Below are 19,254 nucleotides of genomic sequence, written 5' to 3' on the forward strand. Positions count from 1 at the left end.
TGACAGGAGGGGGGAGCCAGGGGAGGTCGGGCTTTGCTCCCAGGGAACAAGGGACAGGACAAGAGGAAACGGCCTCAAGCTGTGCCAAGGGAGGTTCAGGCTGGATATTAGGAAGAATTTCTTCATGGAAGGGGTGTCAGGTGTTGGAAGGGGCTGCCCAGGGAGCTGATGGAATCCCCATCCCTGGAGGTGTTCAGGGAATGACTGGATGTGGCACTCAGTGCTCTGCTCTGGTTGACAAGGTGGGGATCAGTCACAGGTTGGACTCTGTGACCTTGGAGGTCTTTTCCAAACTGAATGATTCTGTGATTCTGGGGAGGTCCTGGTTTCACTTCGGGAAAACTGATAAAGATACAGGGCCATGTTCTGGAGAAACAATTGTGTCTGAAAGGTGGGGAGGTGTCTATTGATATTTTAACAGGCAGCCTTGAGTCAGGATTTCTGGCTGTTCATCCCATCTCTCATGAGCTGGGACAAACTACTTATTATGTATTTAAAGTACAGGACTGGTGCTGTATTGAGTGAGGCTGGGGAGCAGCATGATAACGTGTGTGTTTGTTCCATCCATTCTGAACTCTGACTAACCCTCACAGTGGAAGATGTTCCTCTGGCAGCCAAGTGGGAGATCTGGCCTTTCTTTAGCTCTGCAGCTTTGTGTATTCGCTTCAATAACCACTGATAGTCCAGACACAGAGATGGTGACATTACATAAGTAAACACGCATGAAAATAAAGAAGTTGTGAAATAGGAATATCTTTAATTTTTTTTTTTTTTAATGCCTTCCACTTTGGGAATAAGAAAACCTTGTGTTGACATTTGCAGTAGAAAGAGTCTGTTTCAAAATCAAAAGATGTATTTCCATGTATTGAATGACCTAGAAAGTTTTCTTTGGAGACATACAAAATGCATATCTGTGTTTTTAAATGGGGATTTGTGTTATTGAAGCTGAAGGGTAACCCCTCGCTTGCCTGAATTTCTCATTGTAGGTATCATGGAGTAAACTGTGCAATATATTAAAGAAAATGCTCTTGAGTATCCCATATATCTTGAGTATTCCATGAAGAAATTCCTCCTGATATCCAGCACTCCTGTGGAACATAGATTTTCTCCCCTTTTGGTGGTGGTTGAGGATGGTTAGGAGGCCACAGCCATGTGAGGGAAGACTCCAAATGAGATTACCTTGAAGATAAGTTCCCATTTGGAGCTGTGTTGTCCTGGTGTGTCAGCAAGTACAGTCATATAGATGTTATCAAGTAATAAAATCTTTACAGCACATGGCATGAACTGTGTAGATAATGGGGAGATTGTTATTGGGGTTTGAACAGAAAAGTCCAGAAGAGTAGTTGTAATGATTTGTATCTTTAGGGTTGTCAGTTATTAACTTTATCAGAACTATAGGTACTTTCCAAATAAGACATCTATAGAGGGTGTATCTTTATCTCAGTTTTTTAGTCAGGAGACTCTGCAGACAAGGTTGAATTATGTCTTCCATTTTAACAACCTTTTAAATGTTGTCTGTATTAGACTAAAACCACTGAGCTTCAAAACATTCCATAGCGGTTCTTAATCCAAAGATGACATTTCAAAGAAACCGGGCCAGTTTTGTGGGAACTAAATTGAGAGTAGCCAAAATTAGTTTTTCTGTGCATTTTCAGGTTACCTGAGCAGAAACTGGTATAAAAAAATTCAAGTCTTCTGTTGCAGTTGTTGTTAAACTTAAAAATCAGTAGAGCCTCCAATTTCTGCTATCTGTCCCCATTCCATGTCATTGGATACAACTGATAACATTTGGTATGGGATAACTAATTAAAGGGAAGAATCGTAAAGAAAGACAAGAAGACTTAAATCCACAAGAAGTTGCTGGTATCAGGTATGTTTTTCCTTAGGTTTAGTTCTCTGTTTTCAGTTGCCCAGCCCAGATCTCAACATTCCCACCGAGGTACCACTCGGAGACCAGGAACACCAGTCAGACCTGAACACTTCCTACAGGAGCTCTGCCAGCTAGTACAGCTTCAATGAATCAATCACTTGGTTGGGTTCCTTTCTGGGAAATCCCTTTCTGGAGATCCAAACAGACAGAAGGTTTTCCCAATAGACTGTTTCAGCAGGAAATAATTGAATTTTCTTTTAGAGAGTCCCTCAAAAATCCAGTATTTTCAGCAGATCTGTATCTTCCTCCCCTGTAAATATTTCTATCTCTAATAGGATCCTTTTTCTCCTGTTTTTGTTGGGCAGATCCATGTCCCACGTGGGACAAGGACAGGGTCTGGTCTGTGTCACCTGTAGAGCTGGCAGGTGGATTTCTGTTAAATATCTGAACTCTGTACAAGCTGTTCAATAATTCAGCCACATGTTGTTGGTAATTACTTCTCTCTGCTTATGGCTTAAGAATAGTAACACCTCAGACTAGACTGAATGGGTACTTAATAAGGCAGCAGGGTAACAGGACTCCCCTGGAATTACACATTACATTAACACCAAAAGAGTTCATTCTGAATTCATTATGAATGATTGCTCTGAGTACCAGAGGAATTAATAATCATTAGTCATTTACTACAGAGGGTTGCTCAATAATGGCCAGATAGAGCTGGTTTAAGCCTTTACAAGCTTTCCTGAGCAAGTTTCATTCTGAAAGAATCATTAAATGTAACTTTCTGTTCACTAGAGTGTTCCTACTCATATTTTGAATGTGTACTCCCAGTTCAGTTGCATTCCAGCTCTAAAAGCACTTCAAAGACACACAGCCCAGTTCATTCACTGATGGAATTACTTCCCTTATCTCCACACTGTCTCCCAGTGTATCTCATTGGCTTTATGCAGCACATCTGAGAGGTTAATAAACTTTAAAGGATGCTGGAAGGCATTCAAGGGCAGGGAGATTCTGACAGACAAAAGGAATGTAAAAGCATTATATTTATGACTTTGTGGCAAGTAAATTCTCAATGTAAAGATATTCGAGGCCTTTGATTTGGTTCCTTAAAGCTCCCTCTATTCCCAGCAGCATTTGAAGACTCGACTGTTTTGCATATCAGAGGTAGATGACTTGGGAGACACAGGGAATTAACTGCTCACTTTAGACAACCTTTTCCTTCAGGAATGAGCTTCCACACAAGTTTTACTTCTTTGACAACTTATACATGTTAACTGTCTACAGCAGCAGCACATTTGGAATTTACATCATCCCGATAAATTCAAATACAATGTCGAGCTTTTCTGCAGAACCTCTCATTTTAATCAGTGAATTATATCATAGAATATCACAGAATATCCTGAGCTGGAAGGGACCCACAAGGATCATCAGTTCCAACTCCTGGCCCTGCACAGGACACCCCAACACTCCCACCCTGTCCCCGAGAGTGTTGTCCAAACGCTCCTTGAGCTCTGTCAGCTTTGGGGCCGTGACCACTGCCCTGGGGAGCCTGTTCAGTGCCCAGTCACCCTCTGGGGGAAGAACCTTTTCCTGATATCCAACCTAACCCTCCCCTGACACAGCTCCAGCCATTCCCTGGGGTCTTGGTACTGGTCTCAGAGAGCTGCCCCTCGGGAGGAAGCTGCACATCCCCATCAGATCTGACCTCAGTCTCCTCTCCTCTTCTCCAGGATGAACAAGTGTGGGACACGTTCCCTGCCCCACAGGCACTGGCCAGTGCCCACCAGATGGACCAGGATGCTATGGAATAAGGAGTTTTGGTTTGCCCTACACAAAGCACCCCTGGGAATGAAATGGATGGGTAGTCCCAGTGTTCTGAAGACAATGGCCCATTTCTGAAAGCTCTTTTCAGCTTTTACACCTGAAGCTTTTTATTCCTTTGCCTTTCTCTGTTACCCACCTTGTGCCAGGGAAATGTTCTTATTTTTTTCACTGGACTCAGTTACAGCTGTTAATTCAGTAGGATTTGAACTGAGTTCTGTAAAGCAGAAGTAGAACATAACCAGGGTTGTTTGCAGCATGCATGCAGGCTCTACACTGTAGTAGCTGGAATGGGTTTAATGTACATACTGTATTTAAAATGCCTGTATACCTAGATAATTCTATTTTAATTATTTTTAAGTGGTAATTCTGGAGTTCTCTGCACCAGTTAGCTCAATGCTCAGCCCACCTGCTATACAGGTGTGTAAAAGCCAGCATCACATGCTCACAGCTCTGAAGAGGCAAGAAAATTAGGAATATTGTAAATACACAGTGGAAGATCATTAAATGATCTGGTTTTAGTTGCAACTGAAGAGACAGAGGTGTAGGTGAGTAATCTGATAAATTGTGCAAGTGACTGTAACTTTAGTAAAGTCAGAGGGACTCAATTTCATTTATTCTTGGAGTAAACATTGTGCTGACTCAGTATTTGTAGACTGCTTAATGACACTCTTCAATCTGCAATATTAAAAAATGAAAATAAGAAAAACAAGCTGCCCAGTTTTTGAAGTAATTCTGGTAGGATATGTGCAATGACAAGATTTTGGGTTTGAGATTTGAATAGGAAAACATTTCCTGCTTCAGGAAAATTTTTGCAGTTTCTAAACTTATTCACTACTTAATTCCATTTCATTTTGTAGCAAAAAAAGCAGGAATGAAAATACGGATTTATTTCAGAATGAGTGTGAAGAAACATGGGTGCAAATTCACAATGCACATTAAAAATGCCCCTGAACAGACAGGAAGAGGTGATGGCATCGTTACCAAAACCTGCTCTAGACTGATGCTGACCCTGGGCAGCCTGGCAGAGCAGCACATTCATTAACACTTTACCTTTATGGTTTGGATGGATGTTTGTAACCTGCTCTGGAACTCCCATGCACAGCGCAGTGTGCAGCTCCTTGGAGGTGAATAAACTCATACTCAGTGTGTGGCAAGAGCAACCCACCCAGTCAAATAGTGATTCATTGATAATTTCCTGTACTCCAGACGTGCACAGTGGCTCTGTGCCCACCACGCTCCCACAACTCTCCGTGTCGTAGAGTTGTGTAGATGTCAGCACTTTTATATCACAGCACAAACAGTTTGTCAATAACATCTGGTCTTTATAGAGGGAGAATATAAAAGCTCAAGTGCTGTTCATATAATCTGATTATCTCTTTCCTTTTACACAGAACTGGCTCATATTCCTTATCCAGTCTGATCTATCTCCCAAGGTCCATGTGGTGTAACCACCTCAGTGGCATTGTCCCCTGGGAAGTTTTATGTGAACAGAAGACTTTATGACTTGAGTTCATGGACCTTCTTCCCAGGGTTGTGCAGGTCCCTTTGGAACACTCAGAGTCCAGTGCTCACCTGAGGACAGTCTCCCCAGTCACCCTCTCTCCAGCTGGGGCTGGACACTGGGGAGCTTTGGTGAGCTTTTGGTATACACAGGGGGAGCTCAGGAATCTTAACTAGGGACTTGCTCTGCCAGTTGTGCTGAGCTACTGGAAAGTCCCATTAGAAGTTCCCTTCTTGCTGGATTCAGGCTCTTCACTCATCAGTCAGTGTGTTAGTCTTGAAATTGTCTTATTTTTCCCCTGTAAGAATAAGTTTAGAAACTGCAAAAATTTTCCTGAGGTGGGAAATGTTTTCCTGTTCAAATCTCAAACCTGGAATCTTGTCATTGTCCATATCCTACCAGAATTACTTTGAAAATTGGGCAGCTTGTTTCTTATTTTCATATTTCAATTATATAGAGTATGCTTCCAAACAGAAAAAGGCTATGATTCCAGGACACTGCTTTGAAGCCATTTTCTCCCTCTTTCATTATAACTTATTTTACCTTTATTCCATCCTGAACACAAAACCAGTGGAATATTGAAAGTAAAATTGTATTACTGTTTAAATATGCACTAAAATGAAAACTGAGCTTTTGGCCTTGATTTCTGCTGATCTCCAGATTATTCTCAAGGATGTTTCATTGCATGATAACCTTGATTTTCACACAAGTCAATGGCATTGATGCCAGTGACTCACATGGGTCATAAAAGTATATCTCCAAGGGGTGTGGGCACAGGTGGGCTGAGCAGCTTGAGCTGGTTTATAAAACCCAGGGCCTCAGCTCATCTGCACTGATCCATTCCGGTCATTCCAGCTGCTATTTCGCTCTCCCAGCCACTTCCCAAGGGAAACATGGCATTTGCAGGCAAATACGAGTTCGAAGGCGATGAGAACTATGATGAATTTGTGAAGAAGATTGGTAAGTCTGGCTTGGGGTGTCAGGCACAGGTCTTCTATTAGTTGAAGTTTCTTTTTTTTTTTTAAAGAAGGGGGTTTAAAACTGAAATTATTAGAAGGGTGGAGCACATCTCCTATGAGGAAAGGCTGAGAGAATTGGGATTGTTCAGCCTGGAAAAGAGAAGCTTCAGGGTGAACTAATTGTGGCCTTCCAGTACCTGAAGGGAACTGACAAGAAAGGTGGAGAGAGACTATTTCCAAGGGTCTGGAGAGACAGGACAAGGGGGAATGGTTTCAAGCTGACAGAGGGCAGGGTTAGCTTGGATATTGGGAAGAAATTCTTCCCTGTGAGGGTGGCGAGGCCCTCCACAGGTTGCTCAGAGAAGCTGTGGCTGCCCCATCCCTGGAAGTGTCCAAGGCCAGGTTGGACAGGGCTTGGAGCAACCTGGTCTAGTGGAAGGTGTCCCCGCCCATGGCAGGGGGTGGAACTGGATGATCTTTAAGATCTCTTCCATCCCAAACCATTCCATGACTATGATTCGTGTCCTGAGATCAGCTGGCTCTAAGCCTGCTCTTCCACAAGGAAAGCTCTTCCACAAGGAGATGCAGTTTTTGTTGTTATCACTGTCAGCTGCAGGAAATAGTCCTGTTCCACAGAAGGAATATTCCTTTTCAGTGGCAGCAGAATGAAGGGCCAAGATGTTTGAAATATGATGATTGTGAAGGTCACTTTTCCTGTCTCTAATATTCATTGGTGGGGGTATAAATTCAGTATGACTATACTTGTCAAAATCTTACATGGGAACAGGTCTTGATGCTTTCAGAGCCTGTCCCAGAGGTTACTCCGAAAAAGTTCTTTGGGACACTGTGAGCTGTGCAAACAAGCTCAGTGCTTCTGTTCATTTATTTAAAGAGCAATAGCAAATATAAAAATAGGTATGTGCAGCTAATTAGCAAAGGTACAAAGTTCACACATATTAAATTCCATCTTCATGTGTAGGTTAAGTAGAAGGGATTATTTATATGTACCTTTTATCTATACATTTATCCTGTGTATTTTTTCTCAGGGAAAAGAATGCAAGGTTATTATTTTAAAAAATGCATTGATGTCCCAGTATCTTCCTTTATACCAATTTCAACTCAGAGCTTTGATATTGTAAAAAAAACAAAAAAGAAAAAGAATTCAACAGCAAATCAGGTGCTCAGACATCAGTGTCTGAGAACAAACACACCTCTACCATGCTTCAGTTCAAGTTCAGCTGGTAGGCTATTAGGTTTGATAAACTGGATGTTTTTATTGATTAAGGTCTTCCCAGTGACAAGATTGAATTGGGAAGGAATTGCAAAATAGTGACTGAGGTGGTGCAGAATGGAAATGACTTCACCTGGACACAGCATTTCCCAGGAGGCCGCACCACAACCAACACATTCACAGTTGGCAAGGAAGCAGACATGGAGACCTTTGGTGGTAAAAAGTTCAAGGTAAATTCATTTGGCTTTTAAGTCCTACAGCCTCGGTTGTTTTTGAATTTAGGGTGAAAAGCAAATCTGTCTCAGGACTAGTGGAAGGTGTCCCTGTCCATGGCAGGGGGTGGAACGAGATGGGCTTTAAGGTCCCTTCCAACCCAAACCATTCTGGGATTCCCTGATTTTGTGATCACCCATCCACACTCATTTCTGGGCTGTTTGCTGGGAGGTTATTGCTATCTGAGATTGCCACTTCAGAATTAACTCCTATCATCCTGCCTTTTACTTCGCTGTCAAAGCACCACATAAATCCCTGAGGATGGAATGAGAAGCACAGCCTGTAGTTCAATCGTTTTCAGAGCTATTAATGAACAGTGTGTAGATTTGGAACATGCAGGTATTGTTAGAAAAACATTTTTCTATTTAAATTGTGAACATTTAAGAACGAAATCACGAGGATTTCAGTCCTGTTCATGAGGCTGAACGTGCAACACACAACTTCTACCTTTTTAAAAGTAAAAACTTTCAGCATCAGGGGTACAGATGTTTACAGAGTATCTGATAATAGAAATTCCTGCAATCCCAGGAACATTAACCCTTTCTCTATTACAGGCAACTGTTAAAATCGAAGATGGAAAGCTGGTAGCTGAGTTTCCCAACTACCGTCACACTGCAGAGATCAGTGGAGGAAAACTGGTAGAGGTGAGTGCTCAAATATCCAGGTTAGTTTATAAAAACCAAAAACCTCAACAGCACCAGGCCCAAAATTTTAAGCTTAGAAAAAATCTTTAGAAAGTAAAGCAAAACTATTAAATAACTTTCTCCTTCTCTCTAGATAACCTTCTACAATTTTGTCCAGGTTTAATCCAAAAATTAAATGAACAAATTTTTCATCTTATACTTTTTATCAACTTGAAATGTAGATCTTGCATCTAAGGTACAGTTTTACAGCTGGAAGAGTGGAATGTTCAGACTGAAATATTCCCAAGCCACCATGACTTTGATTGTATTCACTGTGCCTATGCCTCAAGAATAGAAAATAGAACATACAAAACTATGCACCTACATATTTCTATGAAGTTATTGACTTTGCTTCATTCTTAGAAAACTATCTACCTGCAACTCCTCACAGAATTTCTGTAGAACCCTATTTTCTTAGTCCTATCAAAGGAAAAAACAAACCCACAAACAAAACAACAAAGAGGTTGGATTTCAAGTATTATCTTATTTTGGAAACAAAATGGCAATGCAGCTTTGGAAGATTACTGAAACCCCAATACTAATAATAAAGCTTGTTAGACAGATTGGATTGCCAAATATCACGATTTCTGATTCTCATGAATTATCCTGAATGGACTTGTGTCTGTGCCAGTTACAAATGTCTGAGTGTGCCTTCAACAGGGGTGAGTCATTCTGGGAAACAGGAAAGGACACTCACCCTCCCCGAGAGTGATTGTGTTGGTCATTTACTGCTTTTGGAGAACAATTATCTGACTTGTCTAAAACCCTGACAGCTTGGAGTTGTGAAGCCACATCCAACCCAGGAGACATTGAAGTTACGCCTAAGCCCCTGTCTAGAAGTGCCTTTTGTATAAGGATATTTTTGCACTGTGTATCTCAGACCTGACAAGGATGTTCAGCTTATTTTCTGGATATGTCTCCTACCCAAGGGTAAACAATGTGTCAGTAAAGAGCAGGCTCTGAGCTGTCCCCAGGACTGCTCACCTGTCACACTGAAACTCTAATTACACTGTTCAACTTAACTTTTGATTTGTTCTTTGTTCCAGATTTCTACTTCTTCTGGTGTAGTCTACAAAAGAACCAGCAAAAAGATTGCATAAGCCAGCAAAGCCTGCCTCTTCCAGTGCACTGAAAATCAACAATAAAATCAATAAAATAAAGTGGTGATCGTCTTTCTCTCTTTCTGTGCATTACAAGCATGAAGAATTTTCAGTGATGTTATCCTCATGTTAACACTCACTCATTCCTAAATATCTGACAATTACTCAGAAAATCAGAACACAAAAATTAGAAGATGCAGCAAAGCACTTAATGAGGTTGTCCAGGTATTTCAGGATATGATACAGCCTTGGCATATTCCAGTATTTCCCACCTACCACCTACTTAACAGAAGCTCTATTCAGCTTCTGCCTAGAGAATGGGACAATCTTCTGTGCGACCTGTACGTCAAAATGCAAGACTTGATGAAAATATTTTGCCTCACTGCTGTTTGGAGGGCAGAAGTTTAGGGGCTTAAAAACAAGAGAAAATCAATTTATCACTCATTAGAAGACAAGTTTCATAGTGCCAGCATGGTTTTCTCATTCTGTCGGTATCTGCTCTTGACCCAAACTCTTAGAAGACATTTAAGGTTTCACTCACAGACTCCTGTGGGAAGACTTGGAGCTGTATTTTCTCATTGCAATCCTGGTGTTTACCCGGGGTGCCTGTTTCTGGAGGGAAGGTTCGTGTTTCAGCACTTGAGTCTCATTTGTGAGGCTCATCCTAACCTGTAGCTCAGAGGCCCAGGATGTTTGTTTAAGCCCAGCCAAGCCCCTCACAGCTGCTCGCTCGCTCCCCCACCAGTGGGATCAGGGAGGCAATTGGAAGGGCAAAAGTGAGAAAACTTGTGGGTTGAGATAGAAACAGTTTAATAGGTAAAGCAAAAGCCATGCACACAAGCAAAGCAAACCAAAGAATTAATTCAGCCCTTCCCACGCAGGTGTTCAGCCATCACCAGGAAAGCTGGATTCCATCACACATAACACTGATTTGAGAAGACAAATCACCCCAAACATCTCCCTTTTCCTCCTTCTTCCCTCCACTTTATACACTGAGCATGATCTCATACGGTCTGGAATATCCCTTTGGTCAGCTGGGATCACCTGTCCCGGGTGTGTCCCCTCCCAACATCCCATTCACACCCAGTCCCCTCCGCAGCATGGCCTTATGAGGGGCAGGAAAGGCCTTGGCTCTGTGTAAGCTCAGCAATAACAAAAACATCTCTGTATTATCATCACTGTGTTCATCCCAAACCCAAACCACAGCCCCATTCCAGCCACGGGGAAGAAAACTAACACTACCTCTGCCCAAACCAGCAGACTTGCACAGTCCAGCTTAGGCTTTGGTTTTGTTGGTTTCCATGCTTTATTGTAATAAATGTAATAATCAAAGTATTCTGCACCAGTATTTGAGTTACATGTCAAAGGCATGTTGGAATAATCATGGAAAACATAACAGATGGCTTTGAGATGGAGAGATTCATCATGAGGCTACTTAAAGAAGTCCTGGTGCCCTGTGGACTTGTTGATGACATCAAGTAAATATCTAAATAGCCAATACAGGCTGTTAGAGCCAAAGTTGTGGCATTCTCTGGTAATCCCAGACATGTCCATGTACAGGCCACACTTTGCTGGATAGAGGCCTCACATATTTACTACTTTTTACCCCAGACCATTTTCTCATCCTATATTTCATTGAGATAATCTTGATCGGGATATATCAGGAATCCAGTAAACAAGCTGTCTGTCCAGTAGGGATCATAAAAGAGCCCGTTCTGTTCCGAGTAAAAGATCTGCAGCCATACCTCATCCTCCTGCTTCAGAGAAAGGATGGTTGATCCAGAGGCAACATCATGGTTCCCAGTGTTGGCATCAAAAGTCTTGATCCGGTACTGCCCGTTGTGGACCAAGCCAATGGCCAAGTGTTTGTTGGCCAAAGTGATGTCATAGGTGAAGTAGTAAATACCTGGGATGCTGCATACGAATTTCCCACTGGAAGCATTGTAATGTCCTCCCTCATTCATCAGGATCCTGTCAAATTTGATGGGCAGCCTTTCCCTGGGGTAGCTCTTGGAGACTGCCACAGAGAAGGCAGATTTGGCTTTGTTGGCATTACAGGTGCAGGGTCCCGGCATCCCAGCCTCGCCCTTGTTCCCTTTGGGTCCTTTCTTTCCTGGTGCCCCGTTTTTCCCAGGATTACCCTTTAAACCCTTGGGCCCTCGTGGGCCTGCCTTGCCAATAGCTCCTGCTTTCCCCTTCGGTCCTGGTTTGCCAGGGTTTCCTGTTCTGCCTTGTGGACCTAGAAGACAAATAACCTCAGTTTTTCAGTGAAAGAGTTGACATGGCAGGTGGAAATGTATTATATCATTGCAGCAGAGTGATTCATTAAGGAGGAAAACCTTGCTGGTGTGAGAGTCCTGATGAAATACTACCTGGAGCTGGACATCTGCCTGGACTGACTATCCAGGGTTGTTGGTGTGATAACAGTGGAACTCAGGAGCAGAACAGTCTGCCCCTTTAAGGACCAAAAGGCTGGTTCTATTATCTGTCTCTCTTGAGAAAAAGGAGGAACTAAAGAAGAAGCTTTAAATATTTGGGGTTTACAGGAGTGAAGCAGGTTTGTGAAGCTTTTGGAACCTCACTTTGAGCAGGTAGAGTATTTTTAATCACGTGTCTCTTTTTTTTTCTTTTCTTTTTTTTTTTGCATTTAGCATGAAAGTGTTAAAAACAAATTAAAAATAAATCTAGGTGTAGTAAAAGACCAGCCCAGCCCAGCTGGGGGATGAACCAGCAAACACTCAGGGCCAGGACTGGCTTGAGATGTGAAATGGGAAGTGAGTTGGGCTGTCACAGTGATTCTGATGTAGTAGTATCTGATATAAGCAGATTCATGAGGATTTATGCACCGTCTCCTAACCTGCTGTAGCAAGACTGGATTTAAGTGCAGCTGTGGTTGGAAATCTGTTTTCCAAATTCCAGGTTTTGGGGGTGGGAGAAGGGAGTAAGAAGCATGTTGGGCTCGCTGGTGTTGGCTGAAGCAGGAGTGCACTCTAGTGTGGCAATGGGAAATCACTGGCTCTCCACCACAGCTGATCCCGGCGCCTCCTGACTCCAAGGCTGGATCCAAAGGGCAGCCCCACCTCAGGATTAAAGAAGGGCTGTTGTTTGCTTTGATTTAGGTCCAGCACGGCCAGAGCAGGGCTTGTCCCCTGGTGCTATGGGCAGTAAGTATTTCATTTTTTCAACTGGCTCTGTTTTGCCTGAGAGCAGGAGTCAGAGACCAGCACTTTGTCTCTATCAGAACAGAGCAAACCTCACTTTGTAACAAAGCGAAGCCAATAGGAATTGCAAACAGTGGGACATGATGTGTGTCTGGAACCCGTCTGACAAGTGGGACAAGTTGGAGAGGGGAGAGTGGAAATTTCTGGAAGAGTTTCCTCTGAGATGTTGCCTGTCCTTGGGCTCAGATTTGGGTGACAGGTTGCTGTGAACTGGACTGTTGCACCACGACCTTTACGCAGTCCCTTGCTCTGCTGAGCACTTTTCCCTTACCTTCATCGCCGTGCTCGCCTTTATCCCCGTCCTTGCCATCCTTGCCATCTTTTCCTGGGAAGCCCATCCTGCCAACTGTCCCTGGAGTGCCGGGCACGCCGGGGGGGCCGGGAGGCCCAGGGGGTCCTGGCAGGCTGCAGGCCAGCTGGGGACCTTCCTGCAGCTCTCTCTTGGCAAAGCCCCCGAGGATGTGGTTTGCCACACAGGGCACAGTCCAGAGGAGGAGCACAGCAGAGATCATGGCACAGCCTGTGAGGAGGAGATGGGATGTGGTGGCAGCATGTGGGATACAGCACCAGTGGGATGGGTGAGAGACTTGCATGAAATTGGGAGGGAATTGGGCTTTTTTTGGCAGGATGGGGGAGCTGTTTGCTTTGGTGTGACATGAATTCAAGGATTGGCTCATGGAGTTTTCTAGGTCAGACAACATTTTTTTTCAAGCTTATTCTTCTCTAAGCCTGTATCTGTGGCCATTGCTCATTTTGTTCTGCTACCTGGGCCTCTTTTCCCCAAAAACACAAGGAGCAATGGCAGAGGGGTGCAGAAATCAGCTGCCTGGGATGAGGGGAGTGGAGGAAGGGGTTTGGTATGGCTGTGCCCAGTATGACCTGCCCTGCAGTTGTGTCACTGGGGTTTCTTCCCAAGCACAAACCCATTGTGTGATGCAGGGCAGGATTCAGGAGACAGGCTGGGGAGGCTTTGGCCAGTCCTTACTGCCATTTGCCTGTCAGAACAAGCTAAGCCTCATAGCTAACATCCCATTCCCCATTGCAGCTTGGCTGATCAGGAGACTTTAGCAATTCCCCAGTAGTGTTATGTTTAACTCCTGCACTGGAAAGAAGATGTTTAAAGTACTGGATAAATTCCATGTTGGCATTAGTGTTCTCATCCTGGTATTGGCTCCTGAAGGGGTGGAAATGCATATTTAGATGCTCCAAATCCAGTGAGCTGATCCTACATATTCATGCTCAGTGGGAGCCCCCAGTTCTGCAATATTATAGTTAAGAACATGCAGAGGAGTGGGAAATGCAAACCAGATCTCCAGGCTGGTTTTGGCTGCTAAACCATTTTGTTCTTAAGCTCTCTCTTGCTATTCTTATACAAAAATTTATTTGCTGCTGGTGAAAGGTGTCAGTTTAACAGACTTGTGAGATGGAAAACACCAACCGGTGTTCATGTGGAGAGTTGAACAAAGGCTTCTCAGCTCATGGAAAGGGAAACAAAATGTTAAAATTCCTGTGAAGTGGGGAGATCACAAGGAAAGCTATATCCCTGCTTCCCAAGAACCACCTCAAGCAGAAGAGAAGCAGGAGGCATCTGGAGGTGGATGACACTAATAAGTTGTGGCAAGAAAAAATGTCACTGTGGAGCATAACCTGGAAAAAAGCTGGGAATGTTTCATGTAGAGAAGAAACGTGTGAGAGGGAGCACAGGGTGGGAGGGCAGCTCCTTCTCTGAAAGTTTCTTATCATAAGTACTTTTATTACCTTGAGACAACCCAGGTCTTGACCTGATGGGATGAAAAGTGGCAAACAAAATACCCTGAAGCTGCGAGGTCAGTAGTATCAGTACTTGGATAGATGGGGAATATGCAACTACCTGGAGCCGTGCTCTGGCACAGCTCCCGAGTTGGTGTTAATTAAGGACTCCAGAAGAACGTTTCACCCCATATCACAGCAACGTGTGTGGGATGCAAAGCACAATCACATTCACAAAGAGGATCTATAAATAACCTCTTAAAGAAATCTTTTTGAAAGAGAACAAACCTCATTCTGTTCCACCTTAAAAGGAGAACTGTTCCTCGATGTAGAACGTACTATGAGTTCCAAAAAGCAAATTGGAAACAGATCAGCATCTTTTCCCTCCACAGTACGGGCAGCTGGCCCGGCAATGGAGGCCATGCAGCATGAGGATTTCTTTTTCTAATGACATTTTAATTAATGTTTTTGTTAATGGGGTTAGAGACCCTTTGGCCATGACCAATGCCTCTTGTGCATAAAAGAGGCATTTCTGTAAGAAAAGATTTTGCCTGTAAGAGTGAGGACCAGTTGTACTTTCTGATGCTTCTGGCTGAAATCCCAGAGGGAAAATCCCTGAGGGTTGCTAGATGTGGGGTGGTTTGGTGGCACGTGCACTGGCTGGATGGTGATTTTTGGCCAGGGAAGCCACCCTGTGCCATGTGGTGGTGAGAAGAGGAGAGTCTGTAGGAATTGCTGCTCGGAGGGAGGGAGGAAGGAGCAGGATGGTCTGAGTGGGGAGCCAGCAGCCAATAAACACCATGATTTTCTACTCTGTTTGCCTTCAATACTTGAGGTTTTCTCAAACAGAACAACCATCTTTCTGCTTCACAACTTCCTAGTGCACCTCAAGGTGTCTTAATTAATCTTTAAAATAATCAGTCACCACGAGCCCAGTTCTCAGCTCTGGTGGCTGTCCTGCACCATCCCCAGGGTGGAAGCAAAAGAAGCCCATGGGTGTGCAGGGCTAATTTAGGTAAAACAAGGTGTGTCACCAGTGACAGACAGCAGCTGAAATGGGTGGATTTAACTTCTGATATAAACCAGTGAAGCAGTTATACCAACAGGAGCATGATCTGTTCTCTGCTGCTGCACAAAGCAATGTCAAAGGAGGGTGATGCACCTTCTGTCCTGAACCTGTACTGCCCTCTCGGCTTTAGGCAGCCAGGGATTCCTGTGACAAACCTTTCCCAGCTTTGAGCTAAAACCCCCTCACAGAAGCTGCCGAGGTGGGTGCTCTCAGCAAAAGGTTGAGGAGTGTTTCCCTCATGGTATAGTTCTTTAACTGGCAACTGTTGCCTTCAGGGATTTCTGCGCAGGCTTTGGAAACCTGAGTGCTCGGTGACTTAGACCTTTTTTGGGAAGTTTTCAAAGTTAAGGTTAAGAGGAGGGAGAGGGAAAAAAAAGGAAAAGTAGATCTACTCACCACGACTAATCTCCTCAGTGAGATCTTGACGGGCGCTGGCAACCAGCACCTCAGGCAGATGTTTTGCTGCAAATCCCTTTCACACACACAGAGCCCCGGCCCCGTCCTGCTGCAGCAGCGTCCCGAGGGCTGGGCAGGATTGACTTTTGTCCTTCTTTAAATTATTGTTTTACTCCTTTTTGTGCGTATTTTTAGCTTCCTGCAGCAGCTCTCCTTTGGCTCCACGTTGCCAAAGGCATATTTTTATTATTGTGTAATGGATCTGCGCCTCTTCCTCGGTCACGTGGCACAGGAAGAAATTTTTACACACATATGGCTGGAAAGCTCTTGAGGCTGGGGGAGCTTTTCCCTCTCTCTCCCACCCTTACAGTCTTGTAGGAAAGGCTCAGGAGCTGACTGGAGCATTTCTGACTGATGCTGCCCCTCTCTGATGTAGTTGCTGCCCAGGAAAGCAGGGGATGGGTAATGCAGATCCAGCTAGGGAACAACTTTGGCACTTTATCCTGGAGCATTAGCAAGGGAAGAAAATCTTGTCCTAAGGGTGGAAAATCATTTCTAGTTGCTCCAGGTTTGAATTAAAGACAGTCATGAAGCAGCAGCTTTGCAAACGCAAATTTTGAGAGGAAACTGCTTGTACTTCAGCACTTCTTCAGGTGGATGTGCAAGACTAAACATGACTTTGTCATAGAGATGGCATGGCAGGAACGATTCTGTTTTGAGAAAGGGTTGGGGTTTTGTTTTAAGCTTGCAAAGTTATTACAACCCCCCAGCAACTGCTTCAGGCAAAGCAGGAACACTAGAAGCAGTGGCTGAAGCCTAAGCAGGATGCTCTGGGATGCTGCCAGGGTTGGTATCAACCAGACTGATCTTTTTATTGTGGATCCCTGTTCTGGCCCAGCCAGGATCCTGTACAGGGCCTGGGACAGGCATGTCCTTGATGGCAGGGCTCCAGATCCTACCCTGCAGCTCTCCAGCCAGTGAATAATTTCTGCTCAGTGTAGACTATTAGCTGATTAGGAGCACACTGGAATTGTCATTCCTTACTCTGCCTGAATTCATCCTTCTCAGAGCTGTTATGGTTTATTTTTAAGCTTTCCCCTGTGCTTGCTTTTGGAACATGGTGGGAACGGATATAACGTAAAAATGAAGTATGTACACAGTTTGCTTTGTGAGGTGGGACCAGTTCAGATGCCCATGGGAGGGGTGGGAATGTTTGGCTGAGGAAGCACAGGGCTGTTTTTGTGCTGTGCCAATACTCTTGCAGAGCTCCTGCTGAGCCAGTGCCTCAGCTCTCTGACACTCTGTGATGTTCCCTGCCATTGAACAACCTCCAGGAGAGCAAGCCCCCTTCCCAAACCCACAGAGTCATCACCTGAAATTTCACTGGGAAAAGGGCTGTTTTTAGAAAAGCTGCCATAAGTAGGGACAGATCCAGACACTGCTCCAATGGCTGCTTTTCCCTGAGGCAGCTCTGGTGGTGAGTCAAATAAGAATCATCACTTTTTGCCTGTTTTGATAAGGTTTGGAGGAATCCAGTTCTTGTGGAGGGCCTCTCCTGCCTGGGTGTGGACCAAAAGGCTCCAGGCACTGCAGGTGCAGAGGTCTTGCCTTAGATTTCTTATGAAATCAGATGAAAACCTCCTGTGAGCTTTGCCATGGTGCCAGTCAGATTGGCCTGGGAAGCCACACAGTTTTACTCAGACACCAATGGCATTGGTAAGAAAAACACCATTATCTTCTGCTTATCCTGCCCCATGACAGCTACGCTGGGGCACCGGGGCTTTGGGATGGGTGTGAAACAGGCCAGGGATGACATGATTCTTGAACACACAGCAGTCCTGCCAGGAAACTCCAAGTGTGACCAGGAAATTCACAGTTATGGGTGATTCTGAGCCCAGATCTGCAGCATGTTGAAGGCAGCAAGAGCCTGACCTAGTTCGTCAGCGTGGGGAGAGGCAGTGCTGGGAAGCTCCTGCCAGGCAGATGGAAAATATGTCTGTGCTGCACAGCCAAGCCAAGCTGCTCTGGGGTCCCAGACAGCTCTGCTGGAGAACATGCTTGGCAGCACACTGTGTTAAACAAATAAACTGCCCGTGCATAGAGAATCAGAGCAGACCTGAGACTTGTTTCTCAGTGCATTTTGTTTCAGAGAGACATTGCAGGGAAGCACTAGGAGAGATCATGTCCAATCTGTGCTGCTCTTCAGCAGAAGTCTCTCTGCCGTGGGTGTCTCCAGGATCCCAGGGAAGGCTCGTTGCTGCAGTACAGGGAGCTGGCTCAGGCTGAGACAGCCCTACTTGCATAGCTCTCAGTGGGGAGTGGAGAAGGGGATGAACAATGCTGAAACCAGCCTTACTCATCAATCCCAAAGTCGAACACCCTGAGAGTGAGGTGAATATGTAGCAGATGGTAAAGCACCTGATAAAGGAACAAAAAAGTGAAAGTACTGACAACTTATCCAAAGCTGCAGAGCAGGTACAGCTGGCCTGGACACATCTGGCTGACAGTCCAGCACTTTATACCATAAAAGCCCAGTCCCAGTTTTTAACAGAGGATCACACCCCTCCTTGGAGTGTATGTGGAGATTCCTTCCTGGAGTGGGGACACCCCTCACTCCTCAAGGCTGAGCCAAAGAGATTTGCCCATGGTCATTGGTCTGGGTCAGTAACATCAATCTCTACTTAATAATGGTTTTTGCTAGCTTAGTATAATTGATTCAATATAATTGCTTCAGCTTCACTTCAAAAATAGTGCACTATACTATATAGTAGTTATAGCTACCTATACTATATAGTAAACAATTCTGACTAAGATCTTTTAGTCTAAACATTATCTTAATAAATCACTTATTTTTATTTAAGTATATATATAGTTTACCATCCTTAATCCTATGTGACAAAGTGGTATAGGGGTTCAATTACACCTGTATAATCCTTTAGGCACAAACCTTAGACCAAGTCCAGAGCTAAGATTGGATCCAGCTGCACCCAGGCTCCTCTCTGAGGGGGAGATTAGGAAGACAGGGTGCCCTTTCTGCATGTCATGGCTTATCGGGGTCTTCCCTAATAAACTTTATGCCCATTATGGATGGGCTGTCTAAGAGGTGGGTAACTGCCCCAGGACAGCAGGTCTATGTCCAGTGAGGGAGGATTTCTCCTTGTTTACTTTCTGAGCACTAACACATTTCATTGTTAGGTACTGACCTTGCAGCAACGACTTTGTAACCAAATAATTCAGCAAATGCCAAAACAGCTGCAGTTCACCCAGAGGCTGCAGGTAGCCAAAAATCCAGCCTTCCCATGGCACTGGGCAACAGCAATGGAAATGTGCTCCTCATCAGAGATGAGTGTCAGTGCTTTGGGGATTTTTTGGGAGATA

At 44.4% G+C, this 19,254-nt stretch overlaps 2 protein-coding genes across 2 annotated transcripts; one reads left to right on the plus strand and one right to left on the minus strand.

The window, feature by feature from the left end:
* Positions 1-6,056: 6,056 nt before the first annotated feature.
* Positions 6,057-9,441, plus strand: FABP6 (fatty acid binding protein 6). Its single transcript, XM_027718736.2, has 4 exons — positions 6,057-6,155; positions 7,440-7,615; positions 8,213-8,302; positions 9,388-9,441. Exons 1-4 carry the CDS (start codon positions 6,089-6,091, stop codon positions 9,439-9,441), a joined length of 387 nt encoding a protein of 128 aa, XP_027574537.1. The 5' UTR covers positions 6,057-6,088.
* Positions 9,442-10,750: 1,309 nt separating this feature from the next.
* Positions 10,751-16,246, minus strand: C1QTNF2 (C1q and TNF related 2). Its single transcript, XM_027718489.2, has 3 exons — positions 15,877-16,246; positions 12,934-13,182; positions 10,751-11,680 (listed from the first exon to the last, which is right to left on the minus strand). The coding sequence occupies exons 2-3, from the start codon at positions 13,172-13,174 to the stop codon at positions 11,067-11,069; spliced, it is 855 nt and encodes a 284-aa protein (XP_027574290.1). The 5' UTR covers positions 13,175-13,182; positions 15,877-16,246; the 3' UTR covers positions 10,751-11,066.
* Positions 16,247-19,254: the final 3,008 nt, after the last annotated feature.

The sequence above is a fragment of the Pipra filicauda genome, unplaced genomic scaffold (genome assembly GCF_003945595.2).
Source record: "Pipra filicauda isolate LSUMZ 115617 unplaced genomic scaffold, ASM394559v2 scaffold3_size10097308_pilon, whole genome shotgun sequence".
In the NCBI taxonomy this organism is placed as follows: Eukaryota; Metazoa; Chordata; class Aves; order Passeriformes; family Pipridae; genus Pipra; species Pipra filicauda.